Raw genomic sequence first — 24,367 nt, 5'->3', positions numbered from 1 at the left:
GTGTTTCCTTATGTTTGATAGTTGATACAATGCTACTACAAACCACTAGATTACAAACTTGCTATGTAGCTTATAATTGGGTCTATGATAACATGTTATCTTAATATCTATAGATATTGATCATGTTTCACATTTGACACCGTATTAATCTTTTTGATTAGTCCGGATGCGATTCATCAATAGGGACGAGTATTGGCATCACCCATTGGCCTAGGAGCATAGTTACATACGACCCAAACATACTCATTATTAAAACACCTGACCGTACCACAACCGAGTCGGGTCGATTGATTAGCGACAATCTGAGTGTAATGCCCACACACATCAGTACATCACTACATCTGTTGGTAGCATAATTGTAATAAGGCTTCTCCGTCAACCAAAACTTAGTCGCGATCGGACCGCTCATGGTGTCGACAGGTTGGACCCACCCGGCGGCTATATTCTCGCCGTAGGTTCCATCGGTGGAATGTTTTATGGCGCAGTCTCCGGATCGTACGTTAGCGTAGCTTTGCGCATGGGCAGCAAGTTTGGGTCCCGCAGCAAGTTTTGGGTCCCACACCAAAGGAGCAACCCCGACCGCAGCTCGAATCTGGTTGTGAATCCTTAGCGTTTCTTGCGGTTGGAGATCATCCATTCGGTTTATGTTTCTCAACCCATAGATTTGAGTTAAGACGATGGAGAATAATGCTAATACGACGAAGCTATAACCAGAAAACGACATAATTAATTCTCTCTTTCGTGAAGATTCTCTCTCACGTGATGTAATAATTCTCGTGTTATTCTACGTAAACCATTTCTTTAGATTGTGGGAGGTCCGAATGGTAACTGCGGATTTAGTGGTGCGGGACAAAAAATTTGTTAGTACGGTACGGTTCAACTGCGGTACGTGCGGGATCAATGTATTTGCGAGACAAGTGCGGTTATTCCAAAATAAGCGGTACAAAATAATGTTTGATTGGTAAAAAAAACAATAAGCGGTGCATAATACATATTATAGTTACACATTATAAACAAATATATTATATTAATATAATTTTAATTTCTTTTTTTGATTGTTAGTGAAAAAGTATTTTTATTTTTATTTATAATTTATGAACTTTTAAAACCAAACTTTAATCATGTAAAAAATTTTTTTTTTAAATAATGAAGAATACATCTTTTAAAAATAATTTCATTATAGAAGAAACTATAGTTTACTTGTAAATTGTTAAATTTAGTTAACATAGATATGATACATTTTAGATGACATAATTTAAAATTATATTTTGATTAAAAATTTAAAACTAAATTAAGTTTTTTGGATCTGTTTTTCCATATTATAAGTGATTATTTTGTAGTTTGTGAAGAATAATGAAATAATATTTTTTATAAAATAAATAAATAATTACTCTCTTTATAAAATAAATAATTAAAAAAGAATAAAATAACAGTGCGTAATCTACAAAAACGCTACCTAATTGATTCTGGACAAACAAAAGGCGGTCCAAGAGTATATTACCTTCCCTTAAAAAACGCAAAGTGGGTTTCTCATTTTTTTTTGAAAAACGCATATTGCTCACTAAATGTATGAATGGTAACATGAATCAGATTTTTTTTAAAAATGTTCAAATACGCACTTATACATGTTACCATTCACTGCCATAATATTTTGTCAATAAACACCACCGGTGTTGCACTAAAGTTTTATATAGATAATGCCAATTTTAACGTATATATTGTCACGTTAATTATTATCATTATTATTATTATCCTACTATATTAATTGAGAAGTACAAATATGAAACTATGATGCAAATACAACAAATAAACAATATAAAACTGTAATAATATGTCAAAAAGAAAATATTATAATATTCTAAAATAATTAGTATTCATATAGACTAATAGATTTACATAACAATTAAAAATAAATATTATCTCAAACAAAATAATTTTTTTAAAAAAACAATAATTTTTATTATTATATTATAAATTTTTTTTAAAATGTTGACACGTACTTTAAGCACGGGATATATCCTAGTTATTATTATTACTAGATACAAATCAAACAGAAGAAGACGGTATCATATGAATCGAATCCTTCAACACAGATGTTGTTGAACTATTTAATAATAGTTTATGTGAAGTAGCAAGTCGGCGTCCGAGCTATCTGCTTGTGCCCGCACGTAAGCCTCTGACTCTAACTCGTTTCTGAATCCTAACATTCTACTCTTTAATTGTTTAGTTTATCTACCCAGCTACACATAACATTCTTTGGAATGGTACTTCATTTTGGTGTCCAAATTCACTTTTTTTTTTTGGGACAATGTCAACTAAATATAGAAATATTACACTTCCAAAGGACATTGTCTAGAGAATGTTACACTTGTGATGGAGAAAGGTTATACAAAAGGTTACTTGGTTCTTTCCCTCTTAATGTAGAGTACAGTATGCAAAAGTTACAATGCTACATCGTAGATGTTACAGTACTTAAATTTACATTGTCAAACTTGTGTGGTTCTCTTAATTTTCTCCTTGTCCCATATACAGTATGGAATGACTGGAATCGGTAAGATTTGTTCATAAGACTTTTTGAAGTTTTCTTGTGAAAATAATTTGGAAAACTTATAACTTAGGAGACCTTTTCTCTGCTTGTCTGAGAGATGCTCACGAGGTATCATGTTTCATAATAGCTTACCTTATTGTTTCAATCAAAGATTGAAACATCTCGCTGCTCTTCTTGTAGAATATTCTAAGATAAGGAGAGAAGTATTGTACTATTTAGTATGTTGTTTTTTCCATGTGGAATAATAGGTTCTGAAAAGAATGCGACAAAAACGCTGTCATCTATCAGAGACGGTGAGAGCAATAGAAACTCAATAAATTTGATAAAAGCCTATGATTCTTAGTGATGCACGACGATGTCAAAGATAGGATGAAAACATATCGACATGATTCTGCAGAAACATTATCTCGTACGTGGAGGTATCATCATTCTAGTCTCTTATCGATATGCAAACTGCAAGACCATGTGAAGTTAAGTTTGCTTCTTAACCGTGCAGTCCTCGGGAGGCACCAGCTGAACTTCACAAAGGATGCATATGATCTTGACAAGTAGTTTCACAGCTCTTAACATAAAAGAACTAATAAGGCCATTCTATTTTCTGGCTGGGTTCATAGAAACCGAACAAGATAAATAAAGGGGTCTTATACCCAAACCAAAGCATTCAACATAGGGGCATAAAGCAAAAAATACGACAACGAGTTACCTAGGATTAGTTCTACAAGCTAATATGCACAATATATAAAAAGACTCAAAAGATGCATACTAGAGAGTAAAAAAAAAGACAAACCGATCAGGATTCGTAGGCTTCCAATATCATCTTTGCAGTTTCGTTAGTGAGCTCAGTCCTCTGCAAACAAAGCTCCACCTGCTTAGCCTTAAGCTCCACCTCCTTAGCCTTAAGCTCCACCTCCTTAGCCTTAAGCGTCTTCCATTTTTCATCCACTTGTGTCTTCTTAGCTCCATCAGCAACTTTTTTCCAACCCCCTCTTATTATGGATTCATAGAGGGAACTCAAACTCTGAGCATCAAACATGGATTCATTATCATTTGCTTTCGTCTTCTTCACCACATGCTCTGTCTCTGATATCTTCAGCTTCTTGCTACCTTCAGGCTCAGCTTCTTTCAAAGGACGCTTTGATTTTGAACTCTCGGGTAAAGCCGCAGCAGATCCAGAAGCATCTGACTTCTTCTTAGCAGGCTCGGGTTCGGAATCGGACTCGGAAACTTCAGCAGAGGAATCAGATTCATCTCCAGATGAACCAGATTCTTCCTCTTCACTCGAAGAGACCACAGGTGGGTTGTCGAAGAAGCATGTAGCTTCCGCTTTCGTCGGTGCCATCGAGATCTGAGAGCGGCGACAAAGTCTTCTTCTTCTCCTCTTTTTTGTTCTCGTCGCCGTCGATTAGCTTTTGCTTTTAGGTTTTGCGATTCTAGGTTAAACTTGTCGGGTTTTGTAATTTTTTTGCCCTACTTTTTTTGTCGATCTTCTTACAAAGTTGGGCTTCCCAACACGCGCAGTTCCCACTCCATTTTACTCTAACGGGCTTCGGTACTTTGCGAGTTTTTATTAGACCGGTCCGTCGGAATACCCTCGACCTCAGAACTCGTCTTCGGGTCTTATTGAAAAGTCGTATATAGGCCTGGGCATTCGGTTAACCATTCGGTTTCGGTTCGGTTGTATTCGGTTTCGGTTATTTTGGATATAGTAATATAGTAACCATTTGGATATTTTTGAAATTTCGGTTCGGTTCGGTTCGGTTTCTTTCGGTTCGGTTTCGGTTTGGTTATTTAAATAAATAACCATAACTAACATAAATTATATTAACATTAACCAAATAAACCAAATATAACCAAAACTAACCGAATATAACCAAAATTAACCAAATATACAATAACAAAAATACAAAAAAGGGAAAAATATGGATTCAATTTTACAAAATAGTATTTAACTTTGTAAATTCAAAATAATAACATTTACATATATTGATTATTTAAAATATTTAATTGTTTTGAATCTAGAAATAATTTATATTTTAAGTTTATTTTATAGTTTTGCATAATATTAAGTATATAATATTTGATATCTTCTAGGTTTTCGGATATTTCGGTTAACCATTTAATTGTCGGTTCGGTTCGGTTCGGTTTCAGTTAGTTTGGATATAGATTTTTACTAACCATTCGGGTATTTGAAGAATTTCGGTTCGGTTCGGTTTGGTTTTTTTCGGTTCGGTTTCGATCGGTTATTTGGTTATCGGTTATTTTGCCCAGCCCTAGTCGTATATATTAAACCAACCATAGGTCCATAAAGTACCTAGCACGATATACTTGATTTGGAAACTTCTTAATTTGTGCTAAATTTGTGTTTAAGCAGAAATTTTAACTCTAACTGGGCCTTAATAAGCCCATTAATGGATCTTCGATTTCCAGAATTTTCAAGATCTTCTTCTCTTTTCATGTCCTATCAAATCACCGTTCTTTTGTTACCTTTTTTGTTTTGTTTCTGCTTATACTTTTTGATGGGGGCTTTGTGTCTGCGTATTTTGATTATGGTTTCAAATTAGATATTAACGTATTAGTAATTAATAGATTTAGCAAAAATAGGAATTCATAAAGTTATTTAGAAGTATAAAAATGTTAAGAGGAATTCATAAAGTTATTTAGAAGTATAAAAGTTATTTAGAAGGAATTCATAAAGTTATCGTCCCATTAGGTATAAAAATGTTTCCATAATTTGAATTGATATCTATACTGTTATAAATATATAATTTGGATACCTAATCGGTATAAAAATGTTTCCCTTTTAATAGTATAGATATCCAAATTATCATCAACATAAAAGGTGATTATATCGTATTGAAAGCTTTTACGTTATATACAACGCTAATACTTAAGCTACTCAAATATGTACATGTAATACTTTTACTACTAAAAATTTATGCTCTCCAAATATTTATTATAAAACACAATTTTTTACCAAAATACTTTATTTCAGAAATATGTCAAAATATTAATATAATTGTTTGAATACATTTATTAATAGAAATTAATCTCAAATTACAAATAAATAAAAAAAATTACTTCTTATAAAAAGGGAGCGCCGGATCATGATCCCTAGTATTAATAAACAACTATAGTTTTGATATTTGATATTGACACGCCGACAGATTTGAATACGACCCAATTCAACCAAAAACACCTTTTACTGTATGTCATTAAGAGATTTCTTCAATCTACAAACCATAGTTAGGTGCATAATCTTCCAGTAGATACATGTGGATCAAAGTGAGCCCATAGAAATTTTAACTCTAACTGGGCCTTAATAAGTCCATTAATGGATCTTCGATTTCCAGAATTTTCAAGATCTTCTTCTCTTTTCATGTCCTATCAAACCACCGTTCTTTTGTTATACTTTTTAACGGGGGCTTTGTGTGTGCGGGATTGTAAATTCATACAAGTTTAACAATCAAAGGAAGATTCTTTTTCTCAGATTTGATCCGTTTTATCGCTTTCTACAATCAAATTAGGTCAATTTTATTCTCATTCAAACTTTAGAAATTAAGACATTGATCATGTTAACAGAACAGAGCTGGTAAAAAAAAAAAAAGGAACGAACTTTAAAAGATTAAAAAAATGTCTCTCTCTAGTGAAATTGTTAAAAGTTTTAAATGAGGAGATCAATGGGAGCTCTGCTTGCTGGTGATGGTGATGATGATGATGAAGCTACTTCATCTTCTGATCCAAACAATATAGCTTTGACTTGTGCTATGATTAGTTTAGTGAGAAGCAATCCAGAGATGAAAGCTGCAGTCATCAACATGTAAAACACTGCGTCCCAGCTAATAGCAGAGATGTAACCAGTGAGTACCGGTCCAGTCGGAGCACCTACGGATCCTGTGCCGTCTATGATAGCTGTGACTGTAGCCAAAGCCCTTGAATTGCCTTTTAGAGATTTGTGTGTTCCGAGATCAGCTGTTGTGATGAGAGCGAATGGTTCATTGACAAAGACTCGTGATGTGAACATGAGGATGACATTGATGGTCATTGAGATATGTCCGAAGACAAGTAGATGAATCCTGCTGCTGTGATGGCTCTTCCGTCCAGTTGATCAGAGATGTATCCGGCGGCTAAGACTCATCCAACCACGCCTCCAACATCGAAGAGTGTCGACAGGTTTCCTGATGTCTCCTCGGACAGTCAGGTACTCTCCTCCGATCACTGCATCACGTAATTCAGTCAATACCCTATTATATCAAGGCTACAACTTTAGAGGGTCAAAGGAAGGAGAGATGATGAGAAAACATACTGTTGTGGCTGACATAGAAAGGAAGCCAGTAGAGGAAAGTGTTGTTGAGACCAACTTAGCGAAGAAAAGGCAGAAGGCGAAAGGAGCAACACCAGGGATTCTCCAAGCGGCCATGAGAAAAGGTCTCCTAAGTCATAAGTTTTCCAAATTATTTTCACAAGAAAACTTCAAAAAGTCTTCTGAACAAATCTTACCGATTCCAGTCATTCCATACTGTATATGGGACAAGGAGAACATTAAGAGAACCACACAGGTTGTAGTCATAAAGAAAAAAATACGGCAACGAGTTACCTAGGATTAGTTCCACAAGCTAATATGCACAATATATAAAAAGACTCAAAAGATGCATACTAGAGAGTAAAAAAAAAAAAAAAAAAAAAGACAAACCGATCAGGATTCGTAGGCTTTGAATACCATCTCTCAGTTTCGTTAGCGAGCTCAGTCCTCTGCAAACAAAGCTCCACCTGCTTAGGAGTAGAGTGAACCAAGTTCATATCATTCGTAGCAGCAGCAGGGGTGGTTCCTCGAATCTTCTTCACTACAATAAAAAGTGAATATTGTTACCATTATAACAATCATAATATATAAATATTTTGTCGCAAACTTTTCATTGTGAGGAGAATGATATGATTTTCACAATGTCACAATAAAATGGTCACAAATCTATGTAAGTCTCAAAATAGTCACAATAAAATGGTCACAAATCTATGTAGGTCTCAAAATAGTCACAATTTTTTGTAACTTTTTTAAATGGCAACAATTTGTCACATATTGTGACGACATACAAATAGTCACCAAAATGACACAATCTGTGACAAACATTACCGTCACAATTATGCCACAAAATGTGACATAAAAATTGTCATATACTTGTCACAAATTATTACCATATATGAGTCACTGATCTGTTACATTTTGTGACCACAATAAGATTACAAATCCAACACAGTTAGCGACTCGATTAGTCATATGGTCACAAGTTGATTTTCATTTGTGACTTTTTTTAATACCGAATTCGTAAAATAACGTGAAGACCCACAAAAAAATAGATACAATTTTTTTAGTACTTGCAGTCACCATTTCATAAAAATATAATTATAGAATAAAAATATTAAATTTTAAAATAACTAGCAAAGCTTAATATTTACATAACAAACTAAGACGCAAAACACAAAGTTAATCGAGAAACACAACTTGAGGGAAATACAAATTAAACAATAGCAAGCATAAATAGAAAACATAATAGTTAAATAAGGTGGAAGAGTTAAATCTAGGGATTTTAACTTGCAAAGGACTAAACAAGTTTTTCCATAGTTTTAAACCTTTTTCTAAATATATTTGATTTTCTTTCGAAGCTTTTATTCAGATTAGTTTCCATCTCTTGTAGCCGATATGTCAATGTCTCTATTTCTTCAGAAGCTTGTGGTGCACTCGAAGAAGCACCCTCACGAAACGCTTCATGTCCAAATACATGGACTTGTTTAGATATTCCAGTAATCTACATAAATAAAGAGCATATACATGAGCACATACACTATAAGATGACTAATTAAGACTACCTCACAAGAAACACCAATTAATGTAAAACCTATTGTTCTTCCTTACAAGTATAAGAAAACAAGAAATATTTGTTTGATTTTTAAAGTAAACTCTAATCCACAAGCATGTACAGTAATTCACACCAAACCAATCCCACACCCCACACACACGCAGTTCACACTAAACTAAACCACACCACACATGTAATTCACAACAAACCTTTATACACCACACGTAGTTCACAGCAAACCTCGATACACCACACGTACGTAATTCACATGTAGTCCAAAAACATAATTCACGACCGAGTAAAAAATAGTATATAGAGATAAAATTGAGGTTATACTATAAATAAATTAATCACAGATATTTGATCTTAATAAAATCTTAGAACAGTATGAAGTTAAGAAAGTATTACTTTGACCTTAATTTTTAAACGACTAACAGAGACAAACCAGAGATTAGTAGTTTAACATCTATATTAACATAATAAAAATTCAGAATTTTGTAGAAATAGTTACCTTGGAATGAGATCTCTGGATTAAAAGACAAACCAATTAATCGCTCTAGAAAGAAAAAGAAAAAACTGCCGTAGAGAACGATTTTGAGAGGTAGAGGGAGATGTTAAATAGCTTTGACATATTTTTAGGGGTTCCCAATGAGTTGGGGAAATTTTGGCAAAAATTAAAGCGGTTATTGAAAATATTAGGCTCTCTTTAAAAAATTTAAGGCGATAATGCCGTAATGGTGTTGAGAGTTTTTAAGGAATTTGAAAATTCTTAGACAATTTATTTGAGTATTAAGATAAATTATTTCCCTATATTTCTGGATCAATTAAAAAAAAATTTACCGAGAATATCAAAACTATTTTGTTGTTTTTTGAAAGTGATATTAGGTCAACAGAAAAAATTAGGATTTAATTCGCGGTGACAATATTTTTAATTTTAAAAATTTAAAATTTATATTGTATTTATTTGTTATTTTATTATTGTTTTATTAATTTTAAAAATAAAAAATTTTACAGGTATTTGATATTATTCAAAGTATAGGATTTTTGTAGTGTTTTCAAAGTTTTAACCTGTGTAATATATGTATAGTCTAGTAATACATTTATCTCCTGGTACACATCTAAAAGTGTTTAAAAAAAAACAATTCCACTTACCTTCCTATATGAGATTAATGTCAACCCGTCTCACCAAAATCAAAATAAGTTTTTGCGTAAAAAATAATAATCAAAATATGTTTTTTTATCAAGTTTAATTATGTTAATTGTTTTACCAAATTAGCATATTTTTATAGTTTATAATTTTTCCATGTCAATATATATAGTTTATGATAATTAATAGAATTTTAATTTTTTGGTAATTCCTCAAAAAAATAAAAAATAAACCAAATTATATGGGGGTTTCCAGCATATTTAAGGTAATATTTTATAATTGAATTTTTGGTTTAGGAATTTTATTAATGTTAATATAATTATGGAGATTGTAAACTTTTGTTATGGAAAATCTATTGTATATCATTTAAATTTGAGAGATTTTAGCATCCATAAAAATAGTTTTGGAGATTTAATGGATTAAAATTTTAATGGGTAGAGTTGTTGTTAAGATTTTATGGCAATAAATGTAACAAATGTTGGTCAATTTAAGAAAGTTTAGTATTTGAGTTTCTCTGCAATGTTATTTATGGAATTGTTTTAGGAGTTAATGTTGTAAAAAATAAAAAATAATAAGTAAAACTTAAAGGGCATAAACCAAAATGTACTTCAAAAATGTTAATATAGATTTGTTTATTAATTTTTAATTTTGTTTAGTGCTTAAGGGGGGGGGTTATTGGATCCTTGATTTTAATGGATTTGAAATCCTTATAAGATTTGGAAATCCATATGGAATCCATGGATTTTAAAATCAAATAATATGGATTTGAAAATCAAATAATGTGGATTTGAAAGTCAAAGAAAGTGGATTTGAAAATCCTAGAGAATAGAATTCAAAAATTATAAAAGAAATAGAACTTATAAAAATAATCTCTTATGTAGTATTCTCAAGTGAATCAGTCCACATGTTTGATGCTATTGTCTCTCTCCACTCATTGGCATATTCTCTTTGTTGTTCTTGGGTTGTAAGTACTTCAGCATTATCATCGTCATTAATTTCTTCGACAACTTCTTCTGCACTCTCGATTTCTTCTGGAAAAATATCCGTTCGACAAAACTTTCACAGAAAATTATGTAAACTTTCGCAGAAAATTATAAAACACCTTTGTCTTTTGTATGCAGCAATGCAAGGGGCACTCTAGACAAACTACCTTTAAGAAGGAAGCATAGAAGCAATACTAACAATGTAAGTGAACCATCAAGTCAATCTGAAGGTTCAACAGATGTCCATGCTGAGATGAATTCATTGACAACAGTAACTCATAAACTCTTCGATCTAATACAAGAAAGAGAAACAAGACAACAAAGAGAAGCTGAACAAAGAGAGGTCGAGAAGAAAAGAAATAATGTATGGGAAGCTATCAAAGAAGTTCCTAATTTGGAAGAAAACGTTCGTTACGATGCAGTCAAAGTGATTCACCAATTAGGAATGAAAGAAGTCTTTGTTAGCATGTCCACTGATGAGCGTTATGGTTGGATTTAGCGTAACGTGATGGAGTGCTAAATATTATTAGGGGATCATCCTTTCTGCTTTCTGTTTATAAGTTGAATTATTTTTATTAGGTGCTTCATGATTTTTTGTCTTCGAACCCCTTGATTTTTTATTAGGTGCTTCATAATTTATCATGTCCGATACGTATTGTTATGTTTGTGCATGAAAACACTCTTTATGCTTTTTATTATTATCATGTCATTCTTTCTTTCATTATTACGTATTGTGATTTTTTTTCCAAATCCACCCAAATAACTAGGTGGAGACCAAGGATTTCAATCTCTATATTTATAAGTAAAACATATTTTCAAATCCATCCAAATCCAATATGAAATCAAATCCATACTCAAATCTTTAATAATGAATAAGGGGTGATTTTAATTAGGATTTAGAATTCATAGATCCAATAACACAGAATTTTAATAAAGATTTTAAAATGAATGATTGAATAACACATGATTTAACATGGATTTCTAAATCCATTAAAATCAAAGATCCAATAACCCCCCTAAGATTGTATGACTGTTAATTGTAGGTTTAACCCGCGGTATACCGCTAAAACAGTTTATTTTTTACATGATCGTAATTTAATCAACTCAATTAGATATGTCTTATATTCTAATACCGATGGTGTTAACAAATTTATGAAATGATGAATTATATGTATTGTAACACTGAGTTAATGATATCTCTATTATATTATTTAAGCAACTCTATAAACAAATAACCTTACTTTAGGTAAGATATTACATAAAATGCCATTGTATTTTTAATACAAAATATAATAACAAAATCTTAATATTAATTTGTTGTAACCAGAAAATGATTACCTAAAAAATAGCAATTATTAATTTATTAGTTTACAAGAAATTATTAATAAAATAATTTCGGAATTATTTAATAAAAATAATAATAAAATAATTTCGAAATTATGTAATAAAATAATTAAACAGATTCTATTTCTTGTTTCAGAAATTTTAGGAAACAATAACAAACTATTTAGAAAAATATAAAACTTAAATTTATTTATAAAACTAAGATTAAATACTTACATATCTAAATCATTTAATAATAACAAATATATATTAAAATTAAGATACAACATTGTTTCTATTTTTAAAATATATATATATATACTTATTTAAGCTATGTTGTTAAAAATTTAACCAGTTCCGATGTGACATATTACGAAAATGCTATTATATTTTAATTATTCTAATAAACAAAAAAAAGTTTAGATTTGTTTACAAAATATTAAAACTTTATTTATTGTTTCATAAATCTTAGGAAATAATAACAAACAATTTAATTGTCAAAAAATTAATTGTTTATACATAATATTCACTATATAAACAATACTAATAAGTGTATAATGTTGATAATATACATAACCTAATTGTATTTTTCACCTATAAAATTAATATATAACATGTTAGAGCAATAAGGCAATAACTTCAATTTGTAAATTTGGCATATTAAGATCTCTAAACACGATCATATTAATTTGTAATACCAAATCACGGGTCAATACATGTTTTGTTGGGTTTTTTTAGCTTTACCAAATGTATAATTAACGAATTTGATATTGCACCAAACCAAAATAGTAGTACCAACTACGGGTCAAAATCAGAATATGACCTTAAGCAAAATAAAATATACTATGATTTTATAAAATGTATAGAATTAATAATTTTTCTACTATTATTTTGTAACAAACAAATCTAAATTTACATAAATATTTCCTTCACTGGTAACATTATTCTACAAAATATTAACGTGTATTTATGAGTCGGGTAATAAAACGAGTAATGAGACGGGTAACGAGACACTCAAAAACTAAATTAATATCTGATACTCGATCATTATTCACGGATAATATAATTATTATATCTTTCACTCAATCCTAAAGCTATGGGTACCTTTTCATGGAGCGGATACAAACCAAAAAACGGGTCGAATACGGATATCGGTAGTAGTTTCCAGGCCTACCTATTAGTAATTTACTATGAAACAAAACTCACCATTTAGTACTATATTATATAATATGTAAATGAATGATACAACATAAACATATTAACAAATAACAAAATAAATAAAAAATTCTCCGCGGTAACAACGCGGGTCATTAGCTAGTTTCAAATTATTAATAGTGATCTGAACTTGTTTCACCATTTAATATTGTCCTGTAATATTTTTAAAAAATTTTAAAGTTTGATTTTCATAACATTTTAAAGTTTAAATTTTTCTTATATATGGTATAGTTATATAGTTCGTCTAAAGAACCAATATAATCCGGATACAAACTTTCAAATCACTATTTAATTATTAGTTTCCCTTGATTCGAAGTTAAGAATTCTAGATTTTTTTTTGGTCTTTCTTTGTCTCATTTTATAAACATGAGCAGAAAAAATAAACATATTTAAAACTAACAAACACGGATAGGTTAAGGCCCATCATAGTGAAGCCGCATATTTATTTTCTTACTAGGAAGTAAAGCAGAGTTAATTAGTTTCTATAATTTTTTTCTTTCAAATATATGTATAACAATTAAAGCGAAATTTATGGCATTTACTTGTTTGCAGATCCGATTTCTTATATTCGGATACATATTGTTGAGAGGTAAAATAAATGATAAAAATTTAGTTAATATTCTTTTTTTGTCAAATATTTAGTTAATATTCTAATCGCACGATTTAGGTATTTGATGGAAATAAATACATAAATAAACTATAGTATATACAATAGTTTTATAATTAAAAAACAGGAAATTTAAATAAGTATATTTCCTACATATTTAGTAAGCAGTTTTGGTAAACAAAAATTAAGATTGATTTGATTGTAGAAGATTTAAAATTTTAAACAAATATGACGAAGATATTGTTGTTTCATTTTTGTTAGAAAATTCTTGTATTTTCCTTATCATCGGCTTACCGATGAACGCAATGTTTGGAGAGCTGCAAAGACACGGTTAGAGATTTTGGAGAGTCAATAGATATTTCAAATTGAAAATATTATTTATCACATATACCTCATCGAATCACATGAAATATAGCAACTTACTCATTCAAAAAAGGATTTTTAGTGTTAAAAAACTGAAATCTTTAAGTAATGAATATATACAAATTATACCTAAAACTGAAATCTTTAAGTAATGAATATATATAAATTATACCTGTAAAAATAACCAACAAAGGCTTTAGTACGATATACCTGGTAAAAATCATCTGCCTTTGTTTATAGATAGGTCGGACGTCATGTTGTCAAATTGAAATTTTTAACTGAGGAAATCAAATAATCCTGCACAGAAGTAAAAAAACAAATTAGTAAATGAAAATAAACTCAAAAGTCATTCTCTTTCGTTGTTATCTAGAAACATAAGCTATTGAAAGGCTCACCAAAGCAATTGTTTTTTTTTTGCTAGATTAACATCTTTATCATAAAAGCAAATGCTGATATGACCAACCCGAAATGGACTTGGTTCAAATGATCAAATCTGAATATAAAAAGCGAGAAAATCTTGCTGAGCAAGTTTGAGATCTTGAAAATCTTTTTTGAATATTAATGCTAATTAATAGCTTATTATGTAGAGATTGTGAATTATTTTGTTATGGAAAATCGGTTCAAACATTAAAAATTTAAGAGATTATAGTAAATTTATAGATATGTTGTTGATCTACAGGCAATAAAATATTACGTTTTTGGTAGATTTCTTTGATTTTGCTAATTGAGTTTTTTGAATTGTTTAGGGATCAATTTTGCAAAATAACAATTTAAATAAGTATAAATAAAAGGGTAGAACCCAAAATGTACTTCAAAAATGTATATATAGATAATAATAAACGATTTAATAAAAAAATGTAGTTGGTTTGCAATGCGGCGTGAAGCTGGTAGGTCTGAAATCTCTGAAATCCCACCAAAGCTGAGAGAAGTGATCCACCAGAACTTTGAAAAGTCTGTCAGGTTTGGGGTTAAGCGTGTTGATAAGTTTGAGTATGAGGTTATCGGGACCGGGGAGGTTTCCCATTATGTCAAACTTGTAGACAGAACGTGTTCCTGCAGGCATTTGATTTATTGCGACTACCTTGCCCTCACGCAATATCTGCAGCTGTTGCAGAAGGGCTCCCCATCCATGGGATTACGGCGCCAGTGTACTCGGTAAACCATTGGCGGATGTCCTACCAAAACTCTATTAAACCCGTCCCTGATGTGCGAGAAGCTGGAACACTTCCAGATGCTGTAGGCTCCTTGATGTTATTTCCACCCATAACTCGCAGGCCTCCTGGGCGCCCAAAGAAGAAACGCATCCCATCTCGTGGAGAGTTCCCGGTAAACCATTTTTACACGCATGATGTTTTCCTTTTACACCGTTCTTGTCAATCCTTTATGAATCCTGCATTGTCTTTTAAATCACAGGTTAGAGAAAGAGTTGTGACACGCTGTTCACGTTGCACCGGCACAGGCCATAATAGGGCAACGTGCAAAATGCCTATATAAAGGTTAGCAACTTCTTTCGTATTTGATTGTCCTTATTAGTCAATTAGGCAGACTCTTAATGACATACAACTTTCTTAAATATACGCATTGTTCACTTTAGTTACTGAAATTAAACAAGTCTCTATTACCAGGGCATCCTACCATCCCGTTGCCTGGTTTGTACAGAGTATTAAGCTATGAAGGGGAAGTCCATCGTCGATGGAGTTTAAAGAAATGGACGCTACTTGATTCCATGTACAAAGTAGCATAGAGTCATTGCTTCTAGTGTGGCGACAGAAGCAGAGGACTAAATGCACTCAAGTAGTAGCCGTAGTGCTTCGCACAAGCCGTATGTGGCCTTTTGTTGTAAATATTGCAATCTGCCCCCAATGTTTTTTGTGGTCGTACTAGTGCTATTTGGAATTTGTTTTCTGTGTAAAATCAATGCTACATTATGAAACGGGATGGTTTTATGTACTACTGCTTATGTTTTATAAAATTTAGATATCATGTAATTAAAACCAGGAGAAATAGCTTCATATCAACTAAACGTGAGTTCAGCCACTCCCTGAAGTAGGAAGCCTTGACTTCAATCAATTATATTGGGACCAAATATTGGATTTAGGGTTTAGGAAATTTGGCAAATATCATTTCAGGTTAGATGTTGTTTTACAAAATGCCAATGTTTAGTTAATCTGTTAAACGAGTTAGTGTAATCATAGGTTTGGGTTTCGTTTGGTGGCTGGTAAAATTTAAGACAGCCACTTCTCTACCAGCACACCAACCAACCACATTTGACAATAAATGTGACCTCCAATATATAAACAATGGTGGATCAGTTGTAATCAAACCTACAACACCACCAAAACAACCAAACACATACAAAATTTCAATACAAATAATGTGGACTGGTCTAATGAAGGAGTACCTAGAACATCCATCGCTGATGTCCAAAAAAGGGATGTTCCGGAAAACGTTTGAAGCAGCTTTGGCGGCTAATAAACCAGAGGCGCACTACTTGGAAGGGCTGAGGTATGCTGTTTGGGAGAAGGATATTTGTTTGGCCAAGAAACAAATATTCAAAGCTGTTAACCTTGTCCCAGAGGCAACTTTTGTAATGGCGATGCTGGCAATCTGTTCTGGAGAGAAAGAGCTAGGAGAGTTCTTCACGGATGTATTGTTCAGCTACCCATGGGGAGATGTTTTAGCTATGGGTGACTTTGTTTTGGCGTCAGTGGAACGCATGGGAGTAAAGGATGGAACTGCTTACGCCCGCTCATGGAATGGACCCGTCCCTGACTGTTCGGATGTCCATAATATCCACAACAGGTGTGAGGAATGCTACATACACTGGTGTTCCAAAGAGTTCTGCAAATGATGTTAGACTGGTTTATTATCCAGCAGCGCCTACTGCAATCTTGAAAGTAGGTGAAGATTTGGAGGTGGTTCGCTAAATAGGGGAAAATTAAGACTCCCTTTACTCGTTTTAAATGAAACCTTCTGCTGAATGTGTAATAATATCTATAACTTATGTTCCGCGTAATGTAGCTTTGCTACATAAATGTACTGCAACATAATATGTTTTATAAAATAGGTCATTTCGGACTATATGCTTTTCCTAAAAATATAGAATTGTAATGCTATACATATATATATCAGGGTGCAAGTGAAAACAACAATAGGTCAATGCCATGGTCGATTATCAGTACATGTACAGGATAACTATGCGGAGTGCTATAATGCCTTACTCGAGTACTATTTCAGATAACCATGTATGATTACCACTGAAAACAAATTCAGAGTATTCAAATAAAAGATCAAAAACACATGTACTTCTTAAATATAGCTTCTTGTAAATACTTCGAACTACTGTTATCAGTTTAACAATCGTAGCACTAAATACTTTATGAGAGGAATAGAAGGTCTACAAACACAGATGCTAAAAATGTCAGACGTTTGAAAAATGACACATGCAAATACAAACGACTTAAGGACCAAGGACGCGTAGGCAAGACAACATTATCTCCAAGATTGCCGTCTTTTTAGGGAGAGGTGTTAGCGAGCTCGTAAGCCGTAACGATGAACTTCTTTGCAGCATCGAAGACGTCATTGATGTTCACATCCTTGCATGCTTCTACACCTCCAACTGCGTGTCTTTGGAGCAAAAGTGCAGACATCACACCAGAGTGTCTACCAAAACAAGCTTGGGGGATATTATTCAGTCTCTGCACACTCATGGGTTTATAAACACCACTTCTTTTCCCACCCTTTCCAGTCGCATAACGAATCAAGTAGGGCAACATCTCCCCCAAAGGATTAACAACACTCTTCAGCTTTTGTTCCCGAGACGAAGAAGTAAAACAATCAATAACATATATACGCCAGTCTGAAAGATGCACGCATAATCCCACCCAATGCTGTTTATCAGCCATGAAGGACATGTAAACACGTTCAATCCCAGTTGGGGTGCAGCTTAAAATGTCTTCATCAAACGCATACATGCCCTTATCAGTTGACTTGGTAAATTTCGTGTAGTGCTTCAGTAATTCAGATACAAATGTTGCATCCAGAAAAGCAACACTCTCATGTGCACCAACATGAGGTACTGCTTCCCACCCAATCCGGACCGTATTTAATAACAGGTCCATAATCTACAAAAACACCAATACATTTTCATACAAGATACTGGAAAGGGAAATAGTTCATTAGAATGTTGAGTTAGGGTGCTTACCGGCGGTGTGAGTGGCGACTTTAACTCGAGAATATCAAGTACCTCCCTGCTGCTTAGTTGACGTCCGACACCAAAATCAATCTCCCTAGTAAACCAAACACAAGTAGAGACCACTATCAGATATTTGAAAAATACTGCATAGTGTGACCATAAGGTCAACAACCAATCAAAGCGTAGACCACTATCTTTTTCCTACAGTTACCCCATCGAAGCAGTAATACGGCATAGTTTCTGCATCTGTTCAACGTCATATCCTACTCTGCTCACAATCGTTGGTGAGTCTGACATACTATGCACGCTATCTACAGCCTGGCAACCGATTACAAGCATTGGTATTTGCATCTTTAATAAGCCGAGGGGACACGATGTGTCCCCAATCCACTGTTCTTGCATCACGAAAATGACACACTTACCGGGAGATTTGCGACGTTGATTTTCTTACCCATACCACCTATAGTCGTACTTAAATCCTCACAAAGAACATCTCCATGGTCATCTGCAAAAGTGGCACTCCGAATAGAGGAGACAGTCTCACTTTGAACGCCACTTAGTTTTACTTCAGGTAACACATCTGTGGAATAAATCTGCTATGGGGAAACAATAATTAAATCAACCACAACATAACATTGTATATATACATGAGCTCTAACAACTTTACTAAAAAGCTCATACTATTAGGATACAACCCTATAATCAACTGTTAAAACCATAAGGTCAATAGAACACTAAATACTTTAATTTTTAATAATACCGGTCGCTTCCCATCAGATTTGCTTTGCACCTGGCCCTCCATTGCAGTTGAAACATCGGCGTCTGCAGAAAGACTTTTACGCCTTTTACTTGGAAGTAACGAGGGGGAAGCTTTGAGTTCTGCAACACAAAGTTTGTCAACTGCAGTGCCTCCACATCTTTTCTGCAAAATAAATATATTGAGGGGTTAATCAGACGATAAAAAGATGGTCCCATCTAGAATTCGATTAGGTTAAAGTGGTTTCCCAAGTGTACCAAACAGTGTTTACCAGTATGCTATGCCACAACCGTTCTACGGGCTGCTCCTCTTTTACTGAAACCGTTTTATCGACAGCAGCCAATACAGAACCAATGATATTGTCTGCTATTCCAGTTGACGCGTCTTTTGCCAGCCCTAAATTCTCCTCTCCTCTACGAACAGAGGGTTCCTCCGTATCTTTGGTAGAGACAATGTTTCCAGGAACTGACTGAGTATCCCTTTTGTTAACTCTACTTTCAATTGTGGCGAAGGTAGTTTGCAATCGCACCTCCGCGTCTTCGATTGCTTGCAAAAGCCGTTTCTCCAAAAGCTGTGCGCGCATGTCAACATACTGTTTAATCCCCTTCTCGATATGCTCACTTGTGTCTTCAACGTTGTGACTCTTCTTACACGCAAAACTCTTCTTCTCGGCTTTCAGATTATTTGCAGCGTCTGAGTCATGCGTGCTACCAACATCACTGTTGTCATTTTGTTCAACCGAAACTTCAGCAGAAAGTAAACCACCGGAAAACATGGAAGTGGTAAATTTATGGCCATTGCTTATTAGTTTCACCATATTGTCCACATGGCTGTCTTCCTCATCCTCCATCCAACTACTACTACTTGACGGCTGTCCTGGTGCAGACGCTGCGAGGATGGGGGTGACGTTACACTGAAAAGAAAAGAAAAAAATACACTGCCGTTGGATTCTCATTTACCACCTAAGTGTAAATATCACAAAAGAGTTGTTTTATATGGTAGAGAAGACTACGTATGTGCTATATATATAACATTAGTGATGATATTTTTTTAATAAAACGAAATTCACTAAAAAAAAACAAGATGACAACTATAGAATACATGTTATTACATTAAAACACATGTACTTATTTCGAAACAGTTACATATAGATATGAAAAACACTAGTAAATTTAAACTCACCTTAGCTTTTGCGTCGACTTTCCAAACAATGTCCAACTTCAAATTCCAAAGATGTTCCGGTTCGGGGACTTCCTCTTCAATATCAGAATACTCGTCCACATCTATTTCAGGGAACTGTAATTCCCTTATATTGGGGACACATTGAAGGAGAACCATTTGCAAAGCATGTGGAAATCCTTGCAGAGACACTGACTTTTTATTCAACTTCTCGGGCCCCCTTGCCTTTATGCTGGCCAAGGTCATTTGAAAAGATTTAGTCCCCCATGGGTGCTCCAGGAACTTGGATATATCTGCTACCATATCAACATGAACAGGGGAAATCTTCGCTTTTCCTGAGGTTGGACACAACACGCCGTCAATTATGGCGAGCAGTGCGTATCTTATTCTGGTATCACGGTCGGGTACCAAACGCTTCTTCAGTCTGGAAACTACCCATTCTACAGAAACATCAGGCCGCTCAAAAAGACTGTACCAATATCTACCAGGTCCGACTACCCGTTTCCTCTTTCTAGCTTTCTCGTTTGGAGGTTTCTCACAATTAAGGCCAGTTACCATTTGGAATTCAGACAGAGAGAATCGAATAGGAGAACCGGCAAATACAACCCACAACTCTGCTTTTTTCTTTACAACCAACTGGTGGGTTAACAGAAAGTGTACAAGCTTACCTGAGAAAGCCGAACCGTCGACAATCTCAAGCAGTTTGCCAAATTGAGAAGATCTCAAGAAATTCAAATCCTCAGGTAACAATGATGAGGTTATCCCTTCAAGGTAAGCTAATTCGCTATACGACTGGACACGTTCACCATTTGGTTCTGCACCTTCTTTGAACAGCCGAAGCGGCATGACTGAATTCTCCATGAACTGTATCGGTCAAATAGATGTTTGTCAAATTTACCACTGCAAAACTAACACACAGGTATAAGGGAAATAGGGATAATTATTTTGATTATACCTGTCTTTTTTTGGGTTAACGAATTTGAAAGTAGACGACAAAACAGTGGGACAGAGATCCGCTTGCGTTCCACACACTCCCAAAAAATGATGGGGCTGAGTAGGGAAGATCTTACAGGAGAAGCTCCAACCCAACGAAAAATAATTGTACCCTACTACTTGCTGATACTGGATGTCAAACGCTTAGAACTCTCTGCGAATTGTTTGGCGAGACAACTGAAGGGTCAGTGAGAAGATATGTTTGGGCAAACACACCTTCTACCAATAGCAAAATATATTTACTGTTACGAACGGGTAAATATGTGGTCCTAAATCGGTCTATCCTCTATTATCTTATCCCTTCTCTTAACCTATTAAATAATAAAATTATATCCCCCTATAATATATGTTCCCTAGAAAGAGGTCATCTACTGAAGGCCAGCTTGGTAATTAACTACGGGCCAAGCGACATCCACAGTGACACTTGTGGTAGTTTCTTTAATAAGTCTCAAAAATATGCTATCCACTGCATATTCCCAATTATTAATCCGTTGTGTCTTGAGAGTCTTGACAGTAAACGCGTTAATATTATTAATGCTGGATCGACCGTTGATCCGTTAGATACTCTAATCGGACGCTCCTGCATCTTCCCTTGTAGGCGGTTTAAAGCTGGCCCAATACGGCCCATTTATGTCAAACTTAAACAAAGCGTATTCTAATTTACTAATGCAGAGATAAATTATTTAAGGAACGGATACATCTTTCTAGTAATCTGAAAGTAGATACATGTCACGTTACTACTATCTAAGGGAATCATTTTTAACACAAAGACGTAGAGTTAGAGATTATTATAATGAAATGCCACTCAAATAAGGAATAAGAATATGTTTAATTCTTGAAACCAAACAGGTACAATTAACAGATATTTTCGTATCCAATCAGAACCAAACAAAGAAATTTCCTACAGATCTTTTTTTGTTGTAAAAATGAATTTAATCAGTTTACGGAAATCTTTGAAAAATCATAATCTCTATTAATTATCACATACTATAACAGATATAAAGATATGCAATCAACAAATACTAACCATACGTGAGATCTTTTCAATAATTACATTTCAAACTTTCCAAATCCAAATCTTAACAATTATGAATTTAAATATTAACCATATTTTGAATTGTTTAGGATATGAGTCATTAGGATTAGGCATGTCAATTGGGGCCAAAGCCCGCGGGCTGGCCCGGCCCGGCCCTGAAAAACACGGGGTTCAGGTTTAAATATATATGTCCAGAAAAAATCAGGCCATTCAGACTCAGCCCGTTTGGGTTATAGGATTTTTCGGGCTTAGCCCGACCGGGCTCGGACCAGCCCGAAAAGCCCTTTAACAAATATATTTGTACCTTTTTGTTAACATTTTTATTTGATTGCAATATTTGATTAATAATTTATTGTAAATAAAGTTTCAAATTATAATCCTAGTTTTCATATATACTCAATAACCATATTTTATACTTTAATATTTTTATTAATGATATTTTATATGAGTTATATATATTGGTTTATTTGGTTAAAGTATCGAAATTTTATTTAGTTTTAAACATTTTCTATTAAATTAAGTTGGTTGTAGTAAATATAGATGAGTTATTAAATTTTTGATTGATTTGTTTTATAGTGCACCTTTAAACACTGCTTTTTAAGGCTTATAAGTTTGAATTTTTGATCGATAAGATAAGCCCGAAAAAGCCCGAGAAGCCCTGTAGCCCTGTTAGGGCCGGGCTCGGGCTTTGAAACATAGGCTCGGAAATATTTCGGGTTGGACCGGGCCGGGCTCAAACATATGCGGGTTTTACGGGTTTCGGGCCGGGCCGGACCGGGCCAGCCCGATTGACACCCCTAATTAGGATCAAATTCAAAATCTTAAAAATATATTATCTACTTACCAAATGTGCACAAAACATTAATTACCATCACCTAAATCATAGACATTTTCAATTTTAAAAATCGTAAATATAGGAACGAAAATACTAAATTTTTTATGAAAATATGTGGTATCAATTGCATTTATCCTATTGATGGAACCGCTGACCTCCACTATAAATATAACCATCCTAGACAAAGGCCCCGATTGGTAACGGCTGTTAGTTATGGCTGTAAAGACTTTAACTTTAAAATTTTAGCTGTAGAGAATTTGGTTGTAGATGCTTTGACTGTAGAAACTTTAACTCTTAAAATTTGATTGGTAACAAATAATTTTAAAACTGAAGCTGTTACTTTTATTATTAAAGTATATTAAAATGATGATAATGAAAATAAAAATAATAATTATTAAAATGGATCTTAAAAGAAGGAGAAAAAAAAGAATAATTAACGTGTAAAAATAATTTATGTAAAATTTATATATAAACTTTTGGAGAGCTTTTAAATATAATGGGGAAAAAAAATAAAGTTTTATATTTTTTTAATTTTAAAGCCTGTTTTTGACGCTTTAAAAATTTTGAGAAAACAAGGAAGAAAAAAAAACAAGTGACTTACAAAGCTTTAAAAAAATTAAAGTCAAAAAAGTATGATTGGCAAATAAATGGCTGTCAAAACTTTAGTTTTTTTTTAAAGTCTTAAAAGTCTTGTACCAATCAGAGCCAAAGTTTAGTGTACCCGATCCTACTTGAAATCTCTAATTTTGTATATTAAAATGGCTACCAACGATGGTAGATCCTAATCATGATGTAAGATATATTGAAGGTTGTTTTATCGGGTGAAATAATAAAGAGATCATCACTTATAAACAGTGGTTTGAATTTAAAAGTATTTAGTATGCATACTTCTTTTCTATTTTGTAAAATTATTTTTTAAATACTATGAAACTTTTTTATGTTTAACTGTATTTTTACAGGGTTCAAAAATTCATGTTTAACTCAAAAAAATATATGTGACCATTTATTTTCTATTTTGAACTACTCTTATTAGTTTTTTATTATGTTTTTAGTATTCTAATATTTTTCATCCTTGAAGAGGGTTCCCATTTACATCATGGTTGATGAATCCTCGCCAATCAACAACTCATTGTTTTGTTTATGTTTATGAAATTATATCTTTAATTAAGATTTGATATTTTAAATTTCATTTTATTACAGATACATGAAGATACCAGTATATTGTGTCAAAGGTAATACATGTAAGAGTATTGTCAAAGGACTTTAATCATGAAGAATATACTTTTTAAGTGATTGATAATCAATTGTTGATAAAAAAAAAAGTGATTGATAAT

General features: G+C 33.2%; 2 protein-coding genes, 2 long non-coding RNA genes and 1 pseudogene across 4 annotated transcripts; 1 reads left to right on the top strand and 4 right to left on the bottom strand.

Annotated features, from left to right (window-relative positions):
- Positions 1-176: 176 nt before the first annotated feature.
- Positions 177-724, bottom strand: LOC104747898 (pathogenesis-related protein 1 pseudogene; annotated as a pseudogene).
- A 2,447-nt stretch (positions 725-3,171) lies between these two features.
- Positions 3,172-4,148, bottom strand: LOC109129038 (uncharacterized). Its single transcript, XM_019236551.2, has one exon. The coding sequence runs from the start codon at positions 3,885-3,887 to the stop codon at positions 3,339-3,341; it is 549 nt and encodes a 182-aa protein (XP_019092096.1). The 5' UTR covers positions 3,888-4,148; the 3' UTR covers positions 3,172-3,338.
- A 3,806-nt stretch (positions 4,149-7,954) lies between these two features.
- LOC147927369 (uncharacterized) lies at positions 7,955-9,053 on the bottom strand. The gene is made up of 2 exons (XR_015581576.1): positions 8,912-9,053; positions 7,955-8,349 (listed from the first exon to the last, which is right to left on the bottom strand). It is a non-coding gene; the product is annotated as an uncharacterized LOC147927369 (long non-coding RNA).
- Positions 9,054-15,047: 5,994 nt separating this feature from the next.
- On the top strand, positions 15,048-16,042 carry LOC104747897 (uncharacterized). The gene is made up of 3 exons (XR_761265.3): positions 15,048-15,364; positions 15,452-15,534; positions 15,664-16,042. It is a non-coding gene; the product is annotated as an uncharacterized LOC104747897 (long non-coding RNA).
- Positions 16,043-17,515: 1,473 nt separating this feature from the next.
- Positions 17,516-21,030, bottom strand: LOC147927368 (uncharacterized). The gene is made up of 7 exons (XM_087487431.1): positions 20,173-21,030; positions 19,262-19,903; positions 18,994-19,155; positions 18,656-18,826; positions 18,445-18,551; positions 18,243-18,327; positions 17,516-18,162 (listed from the first exon to the last, which is right to left on the bottom strand). Exons 1-7 carry the CDS (start codon positions 21,028-21,030, stop codon positions 17,554-17,556), a joined length of 2,634 nt encoding a protein of 877 aa, XP_087343557.1. The 3' UTR covers positions 17,516-17,553.
- Positions 21,031-24,367: the final 3,337 nt, after the last annotated feature.

The sequence above is a fragment of the Camelina sativa genome, chromosome 15 (assembly GCF_030686135.1).
Source record: "Camelina sativa cultivar CO46 ecotype springtype chromosome 15, ASM3068613v1".
Lineage (NCBI taxonomy): Eukaryota > Viridiplantae > Streptophyta > Magnoliopsida > Brassicales > Brassicaceae > Camelina > Camelina sativa.
The sequence above is the reverse complement of the archived record's forward strand: the minus strand, read 5'-3'. Positions and strand labels throughout refer to the sequence as shown.

What these genes read in the sequence shown, in the direction of transcription:
- LOC109129038 (XM_019236551.2), bottom strand. Translation starts at nt 3,887, where the DNA reads ATGGCACCGACGAAAGCGGAAGCTACATGCTTCTTCGACAACCCACCT.
- LOC147927368 (XM_087487431.1), bottom strand. Translation starts at nt 21,030, where the DNA reads ATGGAGAATTCAGTCATGCCGCTTCGGCTGTTCAAAGAAGGTGCAGAA. An exon ending in AAGTCGACGCAAAAGCTAAG is followed by an intron (nt 19,904 to 20,172) that starts GTGAGTTTAAAT and finishes TTTTCTTTTCAG; the next exon opens with TGTAACGTCACCCCCATCCT. An exon ending in GGTTGTGGCATAGCATACTG is followed by an intron (nt 19,156 to 19,261) that starts GTAAACACTGTT and finishes TTTATTTTGCAG; the next exon opens with AAAAGATGTGGAGGCACTGC.